The sequence below is a fragment of the Macaca thibetana genome, chromosome 10, assembly GCF_024542745.1.
Source record: "Macaca thibetana thibetana isolate TM-01 chromosome 10, ASM2454274v1, whole genome shotgun sequence".
NCBI classification, from domain to species: Eukaryota; Metazoa; Chordata; class Mammalia; order Primates; family Cercopithecidae; genus Macaca; species Macaca thibetana.
Window position 1 is genome coordinate 36,216,526 of NC_065587.1, and position 19,326 is coordinate 36,235,851.

The window sequence follows — 19,326 nt, forward strand, 5'->3', positions numbered from 1 at the left end:
AGCTCGGGAGGGTCAGTTGCAGGCCGTGGTAGCTCGGGAGGGTCAGGAGCGGGCCGTGGTAGCTCGGGAGGGTCAGTTGCGGGCCGTGGTAGCTCGGGAGGGTCAGGAGCGGGCCGTGGTAGCTCGGGAGGGTCAGGAGCGGGCCGTGTTGCGAGCGGGCCGTGTTAGCTCGGGAGGGTCAGTTGCGGGCCGTGTTAGCTCGGGAGGGTCAGGAGCGGGCCGTGGTAGCGGGAGGGTCAGTTGCAGGAGGTAGCTCGGGAGGGTCAGGAGCGGGCCGTGGTAGCTCGGGAGGGTCAGTTGCAGGCCGTGGTAGCTCGGGAGGGTCAGGAGCGGGCCGTGGTAGCTCGGGAGGGTCAGTTGCGGGCCGTGGTAGCTCGGGAGGGTCAGTTGCGGGCCGTGTTAGCTCGGGAGGGTCAGTTGCGGGCCGTGGTAGCTCGGGAGGGTCAGTTGCGGGCCGTGTTAACTCGGGAGGGTCAGGAGCGGGCCGTGTTAACTCGGGAGGGTCGGGTTGCGGGCCGTGTTAACTCGGGAGGGTCGGGCTCGGGCCGTGTTAACTCGGGAGGGTCGGGCTCGGGCCGTGTTAACTCGGGAGGGTCGGGCGGGCCGTGTTAACTCGGAGGGTAGCGGGCCGTGGTAGCTCGGGAGGGTCGGGCTCGGGCCGTGGTAACTCGGGAGGGTCGGGTCGGGCCGGTTTAACTCGGGAGGGTCGGGATCGGGCCGTGTTAGCTCGGGAGGGTCGGGCTCGGGTCGTGGTAGCTCTGGAGGGTCGGGCTCGGGCCGTGTTAACTCGGGAGGGTCGGGCTCGGGCCGTGTTAGCTCGGGAGGGTCGGGCTCGGGCCGTGTTAACTCGGGAGGGTCGGGCGGGCCGTGGCCTCGGGAGGGTCGGGCTCGGGGCCGGTTAACTCAGGAGGGTCGGGATCGGGCCGTGGTAGCTCTAGAGGGTCGGGATCGGGCCGTGGTAGCTCGGGAGGGAGGGTCGTGGTAGCTCGGGCCGTGGTAGCTCGGGAGGGTCAGGTTGCGGGCCTAGCTCGGGAGGGTCAGGATCGGGCCGTGGTAGCTCGGGAGGGTCAGGGGGCCGCGGGTCGGGAGGGTCGGGGAGGAGTCGGGCCGTGTTAACTCGGGGGGGTCGGGATCGGGCCGTGGTAGCTCGGGAGGGTCGGGATCGGGCCGTGGTAGCTCGGGAGGGTCGGGATCGGGCCGTGGTAGCTCGGGAGGGTCGGGATCGGGCCGTGGTAGCTCGGGAGGGGTCGGGATCGGGCCGTGGTAGCTCGGGAGGGTCAGGAGCGGGCCGTGGTAGCTCGGGAGGGTCAGGGCGGGCGTGGGCTCGGGAGGGTAGTTAGCTCGGGAGGGTCAGTTGAGCGGGCCGTGGTAGCTCGGGGGGTCAGTTGCAGGCCGTGGTAGCTCGGGAGGGTCAGGGCGGGCCGTGGTAGCTCGGGAGGGTCAGTTGCGGGCCGTGGTAGCTCGGGAGGGTCAGGAGCGGGCCGTGGTAGCTCGGGAGGGTCAGTTGCGGGCCGTGGTAGCTCGGGAGGGTCAGGAGCGGGCCGTGGTAGCTCGGGAGGGTCAGGAGTTGCGGGCCGTGGTAGCTCGGGAGGGTCAGTTGCGGGCCGTGGTAGCTCGGGGAGGGTCAGTTGCGGGCCGTGGTAGCTCGGGAGGGTCAGGAGCGGGCCGTGGTAGCTCGGGAGGGTCAGTTGCGGGCCGTGGTAGCTCGGGAGGGTCAGGAGCGGGCCGTGTTAGCTCGGGGGGTCAGTTGGGCCGTGGTAGCTCGGGCCGTGTTAGCTCGGGAGGGTCAGGAGCGGGCCGGAGGAGCTCGGGAGGGTCAGTTGGGCCGTGGTAGCTCGGGAGGGTCAGGAGCGGGCCGTGGTAGCTCGGGAGGGTCACTCGGGCCGGTAGCTCGGGAGGGTCAGGAGCGGGCCGTGGTAGCTCGGGAGGGTCAGGGGAGCGGGCCGTGTTAAGCTCGGGAGGGTCAGGAGCGGGCCGTGTTAGCTCGGGAGGGTCAGTTGCAGGCCGTGGTAGCTCGGGCCGTGGTAGCTCGGGAGGGGTGCAGGCCGGTAGCTCGGGAGGGTCCGAGCGGGCCGTGGTAACTCGGGAGGGTCAGTTGCAGGCCGTGGTAGCTCGGGAGGGTCAGGGCGGGCCGTTTAGCTCGGGAGGGTCAGTTGCGGGCCGTGGTAGCTCGGGAGGGTCAGTTGCGGGCCGTGGTAGCTCGGGAGGGTAGCAGTTGCGGGCCGTGGTAGCTCGGGAGGGTCAGTTGCGGGCCATGTTAACTCGGGAGGGTCAGGAGCGGGCCGTGTTAACTCGGGAGGGTCGGGCTCGGGCCGTGTTAACTCGGGAGGGTCGGGCTCGGGCCGTGTTAACTCGGGAGGGTCGGGCTCGGGCCGTGTTAACTCGGGAGGGTCGGGCTCGGGCCGTGTTAACTCGGGAGGGTCGGGAGGGTAGCTCGGGAGGGTCGGGCTCGGGCCGTGGTAACTCGGGAGGGTCGGGCTCGGGCCGGTTTAACTCGGGAGGGTCGGGCTCGGGCCGTGTTAGCTCGGGAGGGTCGGGCTCGGGCCGTGGTAGCTCTGGAGGGTCGGGCTCGGGCCGTGTTAACTCGGGAGGGTCGGGCTCGGGCCGTGTTAACTCGGGAGGGTCGGGCTCGGGCCGTGTTAACGCGGGAGGGTCGGGCTCGGGCCGTGTTAACTCGGGAGGGTCGGGCTCGGGCCGTGTTAACTCGGGAGGGTCGGGATCGGGCCGTGGTAGCTCTGGAGGGTCGGGATCGGGCCGTGGTAGCTCGGGAGGGTCAGGAGCCGGCCGTGGTAGCTCGGGAGGGTCAGTTGCGGGCCGTGTTAACTCGGGAGGGTCAGGATCGGGCCGTGGTAGCTCTGGAGGGTCGGGAGCGGGTCGTGGTAGCTCGGGAGGGTCGGGATCGGGCCGTGTTAACTCGGGAGGGTCGGGATCGGGCCGTGGTAGCTCGGGAGGGTCGGGATCGGGCCGTGGTAGCTCGGGAGGGTCGGGATCGGGCCGTGGTAGCTCGGGAGGGTCGGGCTCGGGCCGTGGTAGCTCGGGAGGGTCGGGCTCGGGCCGTGTTAACTCGGGAGGGTCGGGCTCGGGCCGTGTTAACTCGGGAGGGTCGGGCTCGGGCCGTGTTAACTCGGGAGGGTCGGGAGCGGGCCGTGTTAACTCGGGAGGGTCGGGAGCGGGCCGTGGTAGCTCGGGAGGGTCGGGCTCGGGCCGTGGTAACTCGGGAGGGTCGGGCTCGGGCCGGTTTAACTCGGGAGGGTCGGGAGCGGGCCGTGTTAGCTCGGGAGGGTCGGGAGCGGGCCGTGGTAGCTCTGGAGGGTCGGGATCGGGCCGTGTTAACTCGGGAGGGTCGGGCTCGGGCCGTGTTAACTCGGGAGGGTCGGGATCGGGCCATGTTAACTCGGGAGGGTCAGGATCGGGCTGTGGTAGCTCGGGAGGGTCAGGAGCGGGCCGTGGTAGCTCTGGGCCCTGGCAGCTCTGGTAAGCGTGACATGGTCAAGAGCTCAGGAGAGTATAGCATGTAGCTTCCTAGCTGGGAGAGGAAAACCTGGGGTGAGAAGACTTAACAAAGGTGAAAGCAAGAAAGCAAAGAGGCAGGCCTAGGAGGGTGGGGCGCAAGGCTGGCTGAGCCCAGAACTCTAGCTAGGATCAGGCCCGTTGGGGACAGTTGAGTGTCCTAGGCGTGAGCCACGTTGGGTGGAGGTGAGGACCGAAAGCAGCCTCAGTCACAGCCAGTGCAGGCTCCTGCCAGGCTCCGACGGTGGCCAGAGAGTCTTCCGGATTCCACGTGCTGGCTTCTGTCGGGTCTCCTGGATCAACTGCATGAGGGAGAGCCAGAGACTGGCTGGGCTCAGCGTTCCCATCTGTGGCACGGAGGTCATGAGGGTGGGCTCAGGGATCGGGAGCGTTGCTTCCTTCAGCAAGCTGGACCTGGGCACAGCCCGGGGGTGGAGGCGGCCTCCTGGGTCCGGCTGCTGAGACCTCGTGACTCCTCCATCCCCAGCCTGCTTGTTTTCTAAGTAAATGCAGTTTTATTTCCACTTTTTGGTTTCAATAATTGCTTGTGTAACAAGATTGAACAGGATATTTTACCTTCTCAGGTTTTCTGAGCTCCCACATGGGTGAAATTAGCAAGCAGGAGGGTTCCCCTGGCCTGGAAACGGACGTGTGTGTGTGCGCGCGCGTGCGTGTCAGAGTGAGAGCAGGTGCCGGCACTTGCTGCACGGGGCAAGGTGGTGTCAGGAGGGGCCTGAGGAAGGCAGCGTTCACAGCTTCACCCATGTGCTGGCATCTGTTGCCATCTGCAATGTAACATATGCAATAATGTGTATTTATAAGATGCATTGCACAGAAGCAGTTTGCTTAGTCTGCCTGGAGGAAGAGAAGGCCGCACACCTACCTGGTATAGTCAACTCAGCCGTGTCTAGCCCCGGCACACAGCAGCTCGGTCCCCTCAGGGCTGGAGGAGACGGCCGCTCCCCACTGCAGCCACCATGCCTGTGGGTCATGTCCTTATTTTACCTGAATGCTCTGTAGGAGACGTGCACTGCTCAGCACCATGCCATGGTGTTCTTCCTGACTTGTGCCGCTGACTCAGGGTCGGGTAGGAGGTGGGACAGCCTATGTGGTGTCCCGGCCAAGCTTGACCCACGTGGCTGTGTCCCCCACAGTACGACGAGCATGTGATCAGCCCGAAGGAATTTGTACACCTGGCCGGGAAGTCTACGCTGAAGGACTGGAAGAGAGCCATCCGCATGAACGGCATCATGCTCAGGTGGGCGCTGGCACCAGGGTCAGCCTCCCTCGTGGAAGGGGCCCTGGCAACTCTTGCTTTCTTATGGGGTTTTGAGATTTTGAAGATGAGGCGTGTTTTAGATGTGGTAAGTGCTGACAACCTCCCGGGTGACTGCACCTGCTCACACCCGAAACACTAACCCATCTCCCACACCCCTGCCAACAGGGACACTATCAGACTTTTAGAATTGTTTTGTCAGTTATTTTAATATCCACCAATTCTTTACCTGAAGGCACTTGTGGCTATTTCACTGTTGTAAAATAGAGGGTTGGCCGGGCATGGTGGCTCACACCTGTAATCCCAACACTTTAGGAGGCTGAGGCAGGAGGATCACTTGATGCCAGGAGTTTGAGACCAGCCTGGGCAAAATAATGAGACCTCATCTCTACTAAAAATAAAAAAAATTATCTCGATTTGGTGGCATATGCCTGTGGTCCCAGCTACTCGAGAGGCTAAGGTAGAAGGATCACTTCAGCCTGGAAATCTGGGCTGCAGTGAGCTGTGATTGTGCCATTGCAATCCAGCTTGGGTTACAGAGTGAGACTGTCTCAAAAAGAAAAAACAAGAATAAAAGGGAAAAGAAAAGGGTCTGTTTCAGTTATGCATTCTGAAAATAAAAACAAGGTATAATCTGGTATTTGTGCATCAGATTTTGGCTTTTTATGTTATTCTTTATTTCTGTCCTTTCTATCACTTTTTTTTTTGAGACGGAGTCTTGCTCTGTTGCCCAGGCTGGAGTGCAGTGGCATGATCTTGGCTCACTGCAAACTCTGCTTCCTGGGTTCAGGCGATTCTCTTCCTCAGCCTCCCCAGTAGCTGGGTTTACAGGTGCCTGCCACCACGCCCAGCTAATTTTTGTATTTTTAGTAGAGACGGGATTTCGCCATATTTGCCAGGCTGGTCTCGAACACCTGACCTCAGGAGATCCACCTGCCTCAGCCTCCCACAGTGCTGGGATTGCAGGCATGAGCCGCCACGCCCAGCCTCCACTTTATCTGTGAATCATAAGCCGCAGTCTCGGTCTTTGTGGGCCTGGCCTCTGCCTTGCTTCCCAAGGAGGGCTCCTGCTTTGTGCTGGAGTCAGAGTTTGAGGCCTCACGAGTGACTGGCCCTGGGTCCTTCCCCATGGCTCAGGTCCTGTCCAGCTGAGCTGGCCTCTGATTTTTCTGGAACGTGGCTGGTGGCACAGCTGTGGGGACCACCGGCCAGGTAGGCAGGTCCTGAGCTGACCACAGAAGCATCAGCCTGTGTGTGCCTGAGGTCAGCGCTGCCCAAAGATTGAATGTGGCCGGAGCCTCTGACCCTTGTTTCATGGGTCGAGGCAGGCTCACTGGGACACACAGGACTGAGACCCGGGACCTCCGGAGAGGTGGAAGAGAGGGCCCTGGGAGGGCGGGTCTTGGCAGTTTGGGCCATGGGAAGCCTTCCTGGTAAAGATGAGGTGAGCGGCAGCCATGGCTGTTGGTGCTCTCCTGCGCCCTCATCACTCTCCCTTGCTGTCTTTGTGCCTTTAGAAGGAGGAAGGCTTCTCCTGGAAGTGGTTTCCCACCTTCCTCTGCTTCCGAATGAGTCATGCATGATGCAGGGGGGCCAGGCCAACCTTTGTTAGCTATGGGTCACTCCCTTAGGACTTGGGTAGTGGAACGTCCCAGAAAGGCCCAGCCCCACAGATTCTGATGGGCACCTCCAGGATACCCGCTGGCCAGCGCGCGCCTCCTTCCTGGGGACAGTGCCGTGGTGTGGGGCTGGGCTGGCTGCTTCCTCAGCAGCAGGGTCCTGCACGCTGAGCTTGCGCTGAGGGAAGCGGAGCCCACCCTCCTCTGTGGAGCTGCCAGCGCCTCGGCCAGGACTGGCCCACACAGGTGGATGGCCCAGGTCAGGGAGGGCGGGCAGGTGCCTTCGGCTCTGGGGCTGACCTGGACGCTCCGTGCCACCCCCTGCCATAGGAAGATCATGGACTCCGGGGAGCTGGACTTCTACCAGCACGACAAGGTCTGCTCCAACACCTGCCGCAGCACGAAGATCGACCTCTCAGGAGCCCGCGTGTCCCTGAGCAGTCCCACGTCGGCCGAGTACATTCCCCTCACGCCCGCCGCAGCCGACGGTAGGTGCACAGGCTGCTCCTCCTGACCCCACCCTGGCCATGGCCACAGAGGGTGACGTGCCCCTGGGTGGCCTCCCTGGCCCCAGGCGTTGGCTCAGGCCAGGGCTGCTGGTCTCCTGCCTGCAGCCCTGAGTGTCTGGGATCAGCCTCCTCCTTCCTCACAGAGGAGAGCTGGCAGAATTGCTGCTTTCATTGACAAGGAAGATGGAAGCACTTTTCTTTCTAAGCCATTTTCATTGTAATATAATAACTCACATGCAAGGAAGGGTATAGCGAGTAACAGAGAGTGCCTGGGCGCCCACCGGCCCCCTCCCTCCCACCCCCATGGCCCAGCCCCAAATCTGGATCTGCTTTCCTCCTGACCTGGCGGTTTATGGAGCTGCACGCCTGCTCCCCGGCCTTCCGTGCTGGGTGCTTTGCTGCAGGTATTCCCGCCACTTGGGTTTTTGGATGACGGTTTAGGTAATCTTCCATGTTGTCTGTAGCTGTAAATTGTGGAAAGGTTATTCCCTTTCTTTCCAGCTTTACGAATAGAGAAATTTTTCTTAAAACTAAAGTTAGGCCAGGCGCGGTGGCTCACGCCTGTAATCCCAGCACTTTGGGAGGCTGAGGCAGGCGGATTGCTTGAGGCCAGGAGTTCGAGATCAGCCTGGCCAACGGGGTGAAACACAGTCTCTATTAAAAGTACAAAAGTTAGCTGGGTGCGGTGACACGTGCCTGTAGTCTCAGCTACTTGGGAGGCTGAGGCAGGAGAATCGTTTGAAGCCAGGAGGCGGAGGTTGCAGTGAGCCGAGATCGCACCACTGCCCTCCAGCCTGGGCAGTAGCGAGGCCTCACCCTTCTCCTGGGCCCCCTTCCACGTCCTGCCGGGGCAGCCTGGCAGGTTCAGTGCTGAGTCCTGAGAAGCCCAGGACACTTGGGCTGCTGTGGTCGGAGGGGCCGGGTAGAGCCCAGCCTCCTGTCTGTCCTCCCCGGGGCCTCCACCATGTTAGTGTTGGCCCTGCCTGACCGCCTGCTAGGAAAGGGACTGGGCCTTCCACGCCCTGTAGTCAGTGCCGCACAGCTAGGCTGAGGCTCAGCTCTTCTGAAGATGATTTGGGTTCTTTAACCTGAAGTCTCTGAGAACCATTGACTTGGCCACTGTGCAGTTAGTAAAAGGTGGTGTATCAGCCCAAACTAGGAGAGACACTCACTCACACCCCAAATAATTCCAGAGTTAGTAAAAGGTGGTGTATCAGCCCAAACTAGGAGAGACACTCATTCATGCCCCAAATAATTCCGGATGTATAATATGAGTAATATTCACCACTGCCATGTCTTTGATGAATGTGAAAAGGCCAGCATTACCAAAATGCTAAACTGCTTCCAGGTTTGTTTTTGTTTTTGTTTTTTGAGACGGAGTCTCACTCTGTTGCCCCAGCTGGAGTGCAGTGGCGCAATCTCGGCTCACTGCAACCTCCACCTTTCGGGTTCTAGCGATTCTCCTGCCTCAGCCTCCCAAGTGACTGGGATTACAGGCGCCGCCGCCACGCGCAGCTAACTTTTTGTATTTTAGTAGAGACAGGGTTTCGCTGTGTTGCCCAGGCTGTTCTCGATCTCCTGACCTCGTGATCCACCTGCCTCAGCCTCCCAAAGTGCTGGAATTTTTTTTTTTTTTTTTTTTTTTTTTTTTTTTTTGAGACGGAGTCTCGCTCTGTCACCCGGGCTGGAGTGCAGTGGCCGGATCTCAGCTCACTGCAAGCTCTGCCTCCCAGGTTTGTGCCATTCTCCTACCTCAGCCTCCCGAGTAGCTGGGACTACAGGTGCCCGCCACCTCGCCCAGCTAGTTTTTTTTGTATTTTTTAGTAGAGACGGGGTTTCACCGTGTTAGCCAGGATGGTCTCGATCTCTTGACCTTGTGATCCGCCTGTCTTGGCCTCCCAAAGTGCTGGGATTACAGGCTTGAGCCACCGCGCCCGGCCCCGGGTTTGTTTTTTAAGCCAGATCTGCGTATAAAGTCTCCATCAGCAACACCCAAAATGGCCAAATATGAACGACACGGCCAGTCGTGTTCTGTAGTCACTAGAGAGGGACCCACGGGAAGAACCAGGACAGTTTCTGTCTCTCAAAGCCATACTTGTTCTGGTGTAGAAAAATGGAAACATGATAGATACTGAGATTTATGATGACTTCAGTGAAGCATCACTTGAAGAGGTGAGGTGAGGGCGAGCCCCACGGGCGACAGATGGAGCCGCAGAGCAGGATTCCAGACTCTCGTCAGTGGGAAAACAAGTCAAGCAGAAGGATCACCTGGTCTCCTGACGGTCAAGTCAAAAGTGCTTCTTGAGTAAAATCGTAAATGGACAAGCAGAGAAAATGTTGAGGATTTGCTGAAACTGGGTGACAGGTTTAAGGGATTTGTTTTTGTGTTCTTTCTCCTTTGTATGTTTGACAATGTCTGTGATTAAAAATAGCCGTAAGATACAAGGCAGGAAAACATTTTGGCTGTACTAGTGTGTATCCTGTGTTTGTCAGTTTTGTGAAAACAGATGGAGTGGTTCAGAAGGTGGTGTGAGGAGGGCGGACAGTGTGTGGGGTGTGTGGGTGTGGGTGTGTGGGTGTGTGGGTGTGGTGTGTAGGGGTGTGGGGTGTGTGAGGTGTGTGGGGCATGTGGCGTGTGTGGGGTTGGGACTGGTGTGGGGAGGGCGGACAGTGTGTGGGCTGGGACTGTGGTGTGAGGAGGGCAGACTGTGGGGTGTGTGGGGGTGTGGGTGTGTGGGTGTGTGAGGTGTGTGGGGGTGTGTGTGTGGGTGTGTGAGGTGTGTGGGGGTGTGGGGTGTGTGAGGTGTGTGGGAGTGTGGGGGGTGTGGGTGTGTGGGTGAGGTGTGTGGGGGTGTGGGGTGTGTGGGTGTGTGAGGTGTGTGGGGGTGTGGGGTGTGTGGGTGTGGGTGTGTGGGGCGTGTGGGGTTGGGACTGGTGTGAGGAGGGCGGACAGTGTGTGGGCTGGGACTGTGGTGTGAGGAGGGCAGACTGTGGGGTGTGTGGGGGTGTGGGTGTGTGAGGTGTGTGGGGGTGTGGGGTGTGTGGGTGTGGGTGTGTGGGGTGTGTGGGGTTGGGACTGGTGTGAGGAGGGCGGACAGTGTGTGGGCTGGGACTATGGTGCTCTCAGCTCTCACCCGAGGTTTCCTTTTGGCTACAGTGAATGGATCTCCTGCGACCATCACCATAGAGACCTGTGAGGACCCTGGGGACTGGACCGCGGCCATCGGAGGTACGAGGTTCCTCCTTCTGGGCTGCTCACAAGCTCTGGCGGGGTGGTGGGGTCTCTGCCCGCCTCAGGCCACACAGGGGCTCCAGGAATCCAGGTGGGACCAGTGGGGTCTTTGTGGAGAAAGGTCTGGCTCCAGCAGCGTTATCTTGGGTGCTCTGAGGCTGAGCTCTGTGGCTGACCTGCTAGATTTCAGCACTGTGGATGTGTCTGGGCAGTGCAAGCCCAGCTCAGTGCCAGGCGCTGCCGGCTCTGGCATGGTGTCCTCGTGGCTGTGGTGGTGTCCTCGTGGCTGTGGTGGCTGCCCCGTGTAGCAGCGCTTTCCCTGCCCACTGAACCCACTCTTTCCCTCACAGATGACACATTTACCTTCTGGCGGGGGCTGAAGGACGCCGGCCTGCTGGACGAGGTCATCCAGGAGTTCCACCAGGAGCTGATGGAGACCATGAGAGGCCTGCAGCAGCGGGTCCAGGACCCTCCCCTGCAGCTTCGAGGTGAGGAGCTGCATCTTCCCTCTTGCCGGCTTCTCAGCCCAGGAGTGTCTGCAGGAGGTGAGGCCACTGGCCCTCCTGCCCCAGGCCCTTCTTTGCTGCTGGGTTGGAGGCTGAATCTAGGCTTGGGACCCTCGCTGTGCTGAGGCTGAACCTGGTGGGAGGATCGCCTTGGTGCATCTCAGTCTTCTCCCTCTGAACCGGACTCCTGGCTGGCCGGGTTCCTGAGGAGCAGCCCCAGAGTGGTGTCCGGCTGTCTAGGAAGGGCTCGGGTTCCCACCGAGTGTCCGCGTTACCGTTGGTTGTCCGGCTCTCTGGGAAGGGTCTGGGTTCCCACCGAGTGTCCATGTTACTGTTGTTGTTCCGGCTGTCTAGGAAGGGCCCGGGTTCCCACCGAGTGTCCGTGTTACCGTTGTTGTTCCGGCTGTCTAGGAAGGGCCCGGGTTCCCACCGAGTGTCCGTGTTACCGTTGTTGTTCCGGCTGTCTAGGAAGGGCCCGGGTTCCCACCGAGTGTCCGCGTTGCCTGTGGTGTTCTGGCTGTCTAGGAAGGGCCCGGGTTCCCACCGAGTGTCCGCGTTGCCGTTGTTGTTCCGGCTGTCTAGGAAGGGCCCGGGTTCCCACCGAGTGTCCGCGTTGCCGTTGTTGTTCCGGCTGTCTAGGAAGGGCCCGGGTTCCCACCGAGTGTCCGCGTTGCCGTTGTTGTTCCGGCTGTCTAGGAAGGGCCCGGGTTCCCACCGAGTGTCCGCGTTGCCGTTGTTGTTCCGGCTGTCTAGGAACGGTCCGGGTTCCCACCGAGTGTCCGCGTTGCCGTTGTTGTTCCGGCTGTCTAGGAAGGGCCCGGGTTCCCACCGAGTGTCCGCGTTGCCGTTGTTGTTCCGGCTGTCTAGGAAGGGCCCGGGTTCCCACCGAGTGTCCGCGTTGCCTGTGTTGTTCCGGCTGTCTAGGAAGGGCCCGGGTTCCCACAGAGTGTCCGCGTTGCCTGTGTTGTTCCGGCTGTCTAGGAAGGGCCCGGGTTCCCACCGAGTGTCCGCGTTGCCGTTGTTGTTCCGGCTGTCTAGGAAGGGCCCGGGTTCCCACCGAGTTCCGCGTTGCCCTTTCAGATGCTGTGCTCCTCAACAACATTGTGCAGAACTTCGGCATGCTAGACCTGGTGAAGAAGGTGCTGGCCAGCCACAAGTGCCAGATGGACCGCTCGCGGGAGCAGTATGCCCGGGACCTGGCAGGTACGCCGAGACCGCCCCGGCCCCCGGGCGGCAGGCTGAGGACCTGGGAGCCCACGGGTTCACCCCCTGGCTGTGCGTCCACATGCATTCCCTGGAGTCATAGCCACCACGGGGAGCTTCTGAGGAGGGTCTGAGACAGGCCCTGGGTCAGTGTGGGAGGGTCTGAGACAGGCCCTGCTCAGTGTGGGAGGGTTTGAGACAGGCCCTGCTCAGTGCGGGAGGGTTTGAGACAGGCCCTGGGTCAGTGTGGGAGGGTTTGAGACAGGCCCTGGGTCAGTGTGGGAGGGTTTGAGACAGGCCCTGGGTCAGTGTGGGAGGGTTTGAGCCAGGCCCTGGGTCAGTGTGGGAGGGTCTGAGACAGGCCCTGGGTCAGTGTGGGAGGGTCTGAGACAGGCCCTGCTCAGTGCGGGAGGGTTTGAGACAGGCCCTGGGTCAGTGTGGGAGGGTCTGAGACAGGCCCTGGGTCAGTGTGGGAGGGTTTGAGACAGGCCCTGGGTCAGTGTGGGAGGGTTTGAGACAGGCCCTGGGTCAGTGTGGGAGGGTTTGAGACAGTATTGCCACACTTGCACACAGGCCCTGGGTCAGTGCAGGGGGTTCTGAGACAGTCCCTGGGTCAGCGCGGGAGGGTCTGAGACGGCATTGCCACATTTGCACACGGGCCCCGGGTCAGTGCAGACCCTGGGTCAGCACAGGCTTGTATCTACCCCAAGGGCCATCTTGGGCCCCGTCTCCCACAGACCTCACCTTTGGTGAGTGGCCACGTGGTCATCTGGGTTTGTGGCATCAAGTGAGCAGACCTGGGTTGCCACTGACCCAGGAGCCACCCAGATGGTGTGGCGTGTCTGCCCCCGTCCCCCGTGTGATGCCGTCTGCCCCGCCCCGCAGCCCTGGAGCAGCAGTGTGATGAGCATCGCCGCCGAGCCAAGGAGCTGAAGCACAAGTCCCAGCACCTCAGCAACGTGCTCATGACGCTGACTCCGGTCTCCCTGCCACCGCCTGTGAAGCGGCCCCGGCTTGCACGTGCCACATCAGGACCGGCCGCCATGGCCTCGCAGGTGCTCACCCAGTCTGCCCAGCTGGCGCTCGGCCCGGGCGTGCCCGTCCCCCAGCTGACCAGCGTGCCCCTTGGTAAAGTGGTGTCCACCCTGCCCTCCACCATCCTGGGCAAGGGTTCCCTTCAGGCACCCCCTGCCAGCTCCCCAGCCTCCCCACTGCTTGGGGGCTACACAGTCTTGGCCTCCTCCGGCTCCACCTACCCCAGCACAGTGGAGATCCACCCGGATGCGTCCAGCCTCACGGTCCTGAGCACGGCCGCCGTGCAGGACGGTAGCACGGTGTTCAAGGTGGTCAGCCCGCTGCAGCTGCTCACCTTGCCTGGCCTGGGCCCCACCCTGCAGAACGTGGCCCAGGCCTCGCCTGGCGCCAGCACAATTGTGACAGTGCCCACAGGGGCTGCCCCCGGGCCCGAGGAGCACACGGCCACCATTGAGGTGGCTGCCGTGGCAGAGGACCACGAGCGGAAGTAGCCGACGGGAGGGCGAGGCCCCTGGGACGGACGGGGCTGGCTGCCTCTCAGCTGCGGCAGCAGGGAACGGGCAGAGGCCGCAGGGCTGGCTCGGGCAGGTGCGTCACGTGGGCTGCAGAACCAAAGAGAGGAATCGCCAAAACAAATCACGAGAAGAGAGAAGGGGACAGAACAGCGAGAGCAACCTGGAAATCGGTCTTCAGGTCCCACGTTTCCCCCCCTTTTTTCTTGGGAAATATATTTTTCCATCTGTTGCTTATTAATACTGTTTACACATTGGGCCTTGATCAGGAGCCAGGTGGGCGGGGGCGGGGGGAGCCTGGGTGCAGCCGAGGCAGAGGAAGCAGAGCCAGGGTGCCGAGCACGACCCTGCAGGTGCCGGACGCGGTGCAGCGGGTGGCGAGGTCCCGATGTCTGCACCCAGCCAGGTCCCTGGGGATGCTACTAACACATGACTTGGGAGCTGAGCCCAAGTGTGAACCCTATGGATCCTATGGATTTGGTTTCTTCCCACAGTTTTCTGTAGGTTTAGTGTGGCTGGCACCCCGTTCTCCTCCTGTGTGGGAACGTGCACCCTGAGCTTGGGGTGCAGATCCCGGTGGGTGCCCTCCTCCCCCACCCCCAGCCGGTGCTCAGGTGGCCCAGGGGCCGCACAGATGAGGCGTGGTCCAGGCATTGTTGCACATGTACTGAGGGTGTTTTTAAGTGAATTGCTTAGTAGGCTTCTAGGAAGAGTCGGATTTATAGCATTTTCAACCAAAATAATGCTGAGTGCCTAGGCTTCCCGAGTTAGCTCTGGGGGTGGCCCCTGAGCCCCTGTGAGTGCACCTGACCGGGTGCGGAGGTCCTGGGCAGCCTCTGCCTGAGCTGGCCCCTCCCGGGGATCTGAGATCCATGAGGTGTGTCCCGAGGGCTTCAGTCCTGGGGCAGGGGCATAAACAGAACCAGTTGCTATGGAGGTGGAGGATTCACGTGGGGGCCCTTCGGCTTGGTCTGCTTGGCCACAGAACAGCCCCCGGCCCCCATGCAGCCCCTGGGCTGGCCCTCGGTGGTCTCTGTCCAAGGGAGAGCCTCTGGGTGTTTAGGAGGCTGCCCGGGTGGGCTGGTCAGGGCAGCTGCCAAAGGTGGAGCCCAGAGCCTGTCTGGAAGGGCTGTCCATGACTGTCCCCAGACCTGGCCTTGGACTCAAGGAAGACCAGGCTGAGGCCCCTCCAGGCCAGGGCCCTGGGGCAGACATCTCAGGGAGCAGCCAGCCCAGGGCTCCTGCCGTCTCCAGCAGGGTATGTCCCAGGAGGACCCTGAGGGCCAGAGGCCCCTGGATGCTCCTCCTGATTCTGTCGGCAGCTGAAGGCCCGTCTGAGGCCCCGCAATGCGAGGGTCCCGTGTCCCACTTCACTGCTCCGAAGGAAACTGGCTGGCTGTCCGTCCAGCGAGCGGCCCAGACCCCACCTCTGTGCCGCTGTCACCAGGGCCCTGGCCTGGCTGCCCCCACCCATGTCAAGCTACTGAGGCTGTGTCTTGTTTGTTTTCTCTGTTACGTTTTTGTTTGCTGTTTGCTGTTGTCACAGTCAGCTGGTTTCGGCGTGATGTTGACCTTTTGATGTACATACTCCGTTTTAAACTCATTTCCACTCCAGTTGAGTTCTGCAGCGTGCAGCGGTATGACCTTACGGGGTTCAGGAGGGCCCCGTAGCCCCCACCCCACCAGCTCAGAACCTGTCGCTAATACAGCTGCCTGTGACCCTGGGACCCGCAACCTTCCAGCTGCTTCCCTTTGTCAAAGTCATGAGTGGGTCTGCCTTGGCAGCCCTCGCTGAACAGAACTTCCATTGGTTTGTGGGTTCATTTCGTTTCTTTTTAAGAACAAGGTTGGGACCTTTTCTGCTCCTGCCCTTCAGCTATTGAGGCATTGGGAGAGGAAGTTAATTTCAGAGCCATACAAAAATAAGCCACAACCAGCTTCAGAATTAATTCCCAATCCCCCATTCCAGCAGGGCTGGGAGCCCATTCCCAGTGCTTCCCAAGGCCCTCGGGGACGTCTGCCGCCAACCCAGCTGCTTCTGGCAGGGGTTCCAAGCCCCAGCATGGGGAAGGGCCCTGGAGAAGCCCCCATCCGCATGGGAACCACACTGCAGTGGGCCGGGCAGGTCGTCAGCACTGCCCCCGGCTCCTCCAGGTCCTGCTGGCTCCTCCGGGGCAGGGTTCCCTGGACCTCCCAGTTCTGCACTTGGGGCCAGCCAGTCCTCAGAGAGGAAGACCTTCTCAACCACATACAGAACACAGGTTTTCATGGCTGCCTTTGGTTTGGTTTTCTGAGAAGATAGGATTGGACTGGATTTTGCAGAGGGCGAGAACTTCTCTGTGCCTGCTCAGAGGCGCCCTGGGGAAGGGCCGTGTTTGAGTTTTGCTTTGTATGTTGTTTTGCAAGTATCTGCCTGGTACTTTGATTTAAAATAAAAACAATTTTCATAGTTTGAGTGTCTATCTCTTGGAATGAAGTGTGGAGAGAAATCAAGTCTATAAACATGCCCAATGCAAACAGCGCCGGCTGCCACCACCGCCCCGGGCCACTCACACCCACATGCTTAGTCCTTCCAAGTAGCCTGGGGGCTTCAGGACCCTTCCAGGGTGTCCCGAGGTCAAAGCTGATTTCATCACAGCAGGTGCTCTGTGCCCTTCTCCGTCTCTCCCCAGCACCCGTCGGAGTTGTCAACAGGCCTGTTGGGAGGATCATGGCTGTTTTAGTCATTAGCGCTACTGCAACCAAATACCACAGGCTTGGGGGGCTTGCAAGCAACAGAGATTCATTTCTGCAGTTCTGCACGCTGGCAAGTCCGAGATCAAGAGCATCAGCCAATTCGGTGCCTGGTGAGGGTTTTGAGGGTGTCCTGCAAGTCGCTGGAGGACGATAGTAAGAACAGCCTTGGCGTCGGAGGCACCACACCCACGGGCAAGGAGAGGTCACAGCGGCACAGGGGCCTGCACCCACCAGTCAGGAGCTCAACAGACTCACCCCCAGGGGAGCACTTGCTCCCCTCTCCCAGGGCTCAGTCCCAGAGCCGCCTTGTCACCGATGCTGTTCCCCTCCCTGCTGCCATTGTCCACCCAGGGCCATAGGAACCTGCACAACAGCCACAGGCCGGCCTCCCAGACTCACGGCCAAGCAAGAGGCAGACACAGAAGTCCACACTGTGTGGTTCCACTTAGGAAAGTTGGACGCTTCCCTCAAGGCAGAATGGCGTCGAAAGCCGGGTCACTGGGTGCCATCTGGGGTGGTGGCTGGAGGGGCACAGGGCGCTGGTTGCAAGAGTCCACTCTGAAACCTTCCCCTCTGCCATGGCTGCTCTCCCACGCCTGTGCCCTGCTGCAGCCCAGAGCTGACAAATGCACAGGCATGTCCTTCCAGCAGACATTGGCACGGGACCACCCTCCCCACAGGCCATCTGCCAGCTCCTCAGATTCCATGCGTACGAGACAGAGCTCCTGCTCCATATTCCCTCCCATGCTCAGTCCCCATCACACCCCATGGGGGAGGGGAGCACCAACACCTGCCCACTGGCTCAGCCCACCTTCCTGCAACCTCACATCCACGATGCATTCCCTTCTTGTGAGGCCAGGCCCCCTCCATCTCTCTCGGGTCGATAGAACTACCTGACTCCCACCTCTGGCCCTTCCTACCCTCCTGCTACCCATTCTCTACGCTGTGACCCTTCCCGTTTGCTCACACGGCCCAATCACCCCCATCATCCCCTCTGGCCCTGAAGGGAGCTATACCCCTCAGTATCCCACCATGATACCTCCTGCTCCTGATACTTCATGGGGTTTCAGAGGCCACAAGATGCAGACCTACAAGGGGTCATGTCTTGTACCCACTGAGTGTCCCTGGTGGCCGACTGCAGCACTGGCCACTCCTCAGTTGAGGACACAGGAGTGGGGAATGGGCTGTGGCCTGTCCAGCCCTGTCCAGCCCAGGGCACTCCAGAGGGCAGAGTCCCCACAGAGGGTGGAGTGCTTTGTGACATGCCACTATGGATGGGCCACAGTGCACCGTTCAGCTATTGAGGAACATCTTGGTTGATTCCCAAGTTCTGGCAATTTTGAGTAAAGCTGCTGTTAAAAACCCTCATGCAAGTTTTTGTGTGGACATAAGCGTTTAACTGGTTTGGGTAAATACCAAGGGGCGAAACTTCTAGATTGTGTGCTAAGAATGTATTTAGTTTTGTAAGAACTGCTAGGTTGTGTGGTAAGAACGCATTTAGTTTTGTAAGAACTGCTGGTTGTGTGGTAAGAATGTATTTAGTTTTGTAAGAACTGCTAGGTTGTGTGGTAAGAACGCATTTAGTTTTGTAAGAACTGCTGGTTGTGTGGTAAGAATGTATTTAGTTTTGTAAGAACTGCTGGTTGTGTGGTAAGAATGTATTTAGTTTTGTAAGAAACTACTAAAGTGTCTTCTGCCAGTGGAGGCACCACCTCACACTCCCGCCAGCAATGAATGAGAGTTCCTGTTGCTCCACGTCCTCACCAGGATTTGGCATCGTCAGTGTTTTGGGTTTGGGACATTCTTTATTTTTATTTTTATTTTTTCAAGATGGAGTCTCACTCTGTCACCTAGGCTGGAATGCAGTGGCAGCATTTCGGCTCACTGCAACCTCCGACGCCCGGGTTTAAGTGATTCTCCTGCCTCATCCTCCCGAGTAGCTGAGATTACAGGTGTGCGCCACCATGCCTGACTAATTTTTGTATTTTTAGTAGAGATGGGGTTTCGCCATGTTGGCCAGACTGGTCTCGAACTTCTGACCTCAGGTGATCCCCCTGCCTCGGCCTCCCAAAGTGCTGGGATTACAGGTGTAAGCCACTGTGCCTGGCCGAGAGCCAATCTTCCATCCCACCCCAGACTCCTGAGTGTGACTCTATTTCTGGACTCTCTGTTCTGCCCTGGACCTGCGCATCCACACCGGGTTCAGTGACTTTGCAGTGTGGTGTGTGTTTAGTAAGTCGTGCCAGCACCTGCTGTGACTCCTTTTTAGTCATCATCCTGGTTTGGGCATCAGGACACGCTTGTAATCCTGGCACTCAAGGAGGCCAAGGTGGGTGGTTTGCTTGAGCCCAGGAGTTCAACAGCAGCCTGGGCAGCATTGAGAAACCCCATCTCTGAAAAACATAGAAAAAACTCCAAAATAGCTAACTGTGGTGGTGTGCACCTGTAGTCCCAACTGCTTAGGAGGCTGAGGTGGGAAGACTGCTTGAGTCAGACAGAGGTCGAGGCTGCAGTGAACTGTGATGGCATCACTGCACTCACGCCCAGGCGATGGACTGAGACCCGGTCTCAAAAAAAAAAAAAAAAAACACCAAAGTCCTGCCCAGCGTTGCTTGGTGATGTAATAATGCTTTTCCAAATGAACGTGAAAGTCAGCGTGTCCACCGTGAGACTGCAGGTTAATTTAGGAAGAACTCACATCTTTGTGTGATGTGAAGCCTCCCCATGCAGGAACACGGCGTTCCGCACAAGTTCTCGCAGCGTTGTGTGCACGCGGAGCCCGCTCGGCCCCTGGGGCTGCTGTCGTCGGCGGTCCCGCCCTCTCCGAGGAGCTCGAACGTGATTGGTCCGCGGAGAGGCTCCCTGGTGGTTGGCGGTCCCGCCCTCTCCGAGGAGCTCGAACGTGATTGGTCTGCGGAGAGGCTCCCTGGTGGTTGACGGCGCACCCAGCCGACCTCCCGAGGTAGCTGTGAGCCCCCAGCCCGGCCCTCCCCACGAGGTGCTGGCCTTGCATGGCAGCCTTGCTTCCTTGTTTCAGGGGCAGCATAACTGTCCGTTACCTACTGCTGCAGAACAGATCGCCCCAAAGCTCAGTGGCTTAAAACAACGTAGATGTTTATTTTATGTATTTATTTGTTTTGAGACGGAGTCTTGCTCCGTCACCCAGGCTGGAGTGCGGTGGCACAATC

The 19,326-nt window shown here is 60.0% G+C and overlaps 1 protein-coding gene across 3 annotated transcripts in view; it reads left to right on the forward strand.

Moving 5' to 3' along the window:
• The window catches only part of GMEB2 (glucocorticoid modulatory element binding protein 2), a 37,934-nt gene extending 22,080 nt beyond the window's left edge, over window positions 1-15,854 (forward strand). For all 3 annotated transcript variants that reach the window (XM_050746462.1, XM_050746463.1, XM_050746464.1), the window contains 6 exons: window positions 4,665-4,768; window positions 6,736-6,893; window positions 10,072-10,143; window positions 10,497-10,634; window positions 11,733-11,855; window positions 12,741-15,854. In XM_050746462.1, the coding sequence (XP_050602419.1) occupies window positions 4,665-4,768; window positions 6,736-6,893; window positions 10,072-10,143; window positions 10,497-10,634; window positions 11,733-11,855; window positions 12,741-13,381 (1,236 nt within the window). In that variant the 3' untranslated portion in view covers window positions 13,382-15,854. The remainder of the gene's footprint in view (window positions 1-4,664; window positions 4,769-6,735; window positions 6,894-10,071; window positions 10,144-10,496; window positions 10,635-11,732; window positions 11,856-12,740) is intronic.
• Window positions 15,855-19,326: the final 3,472 nt, after the last annotated feature.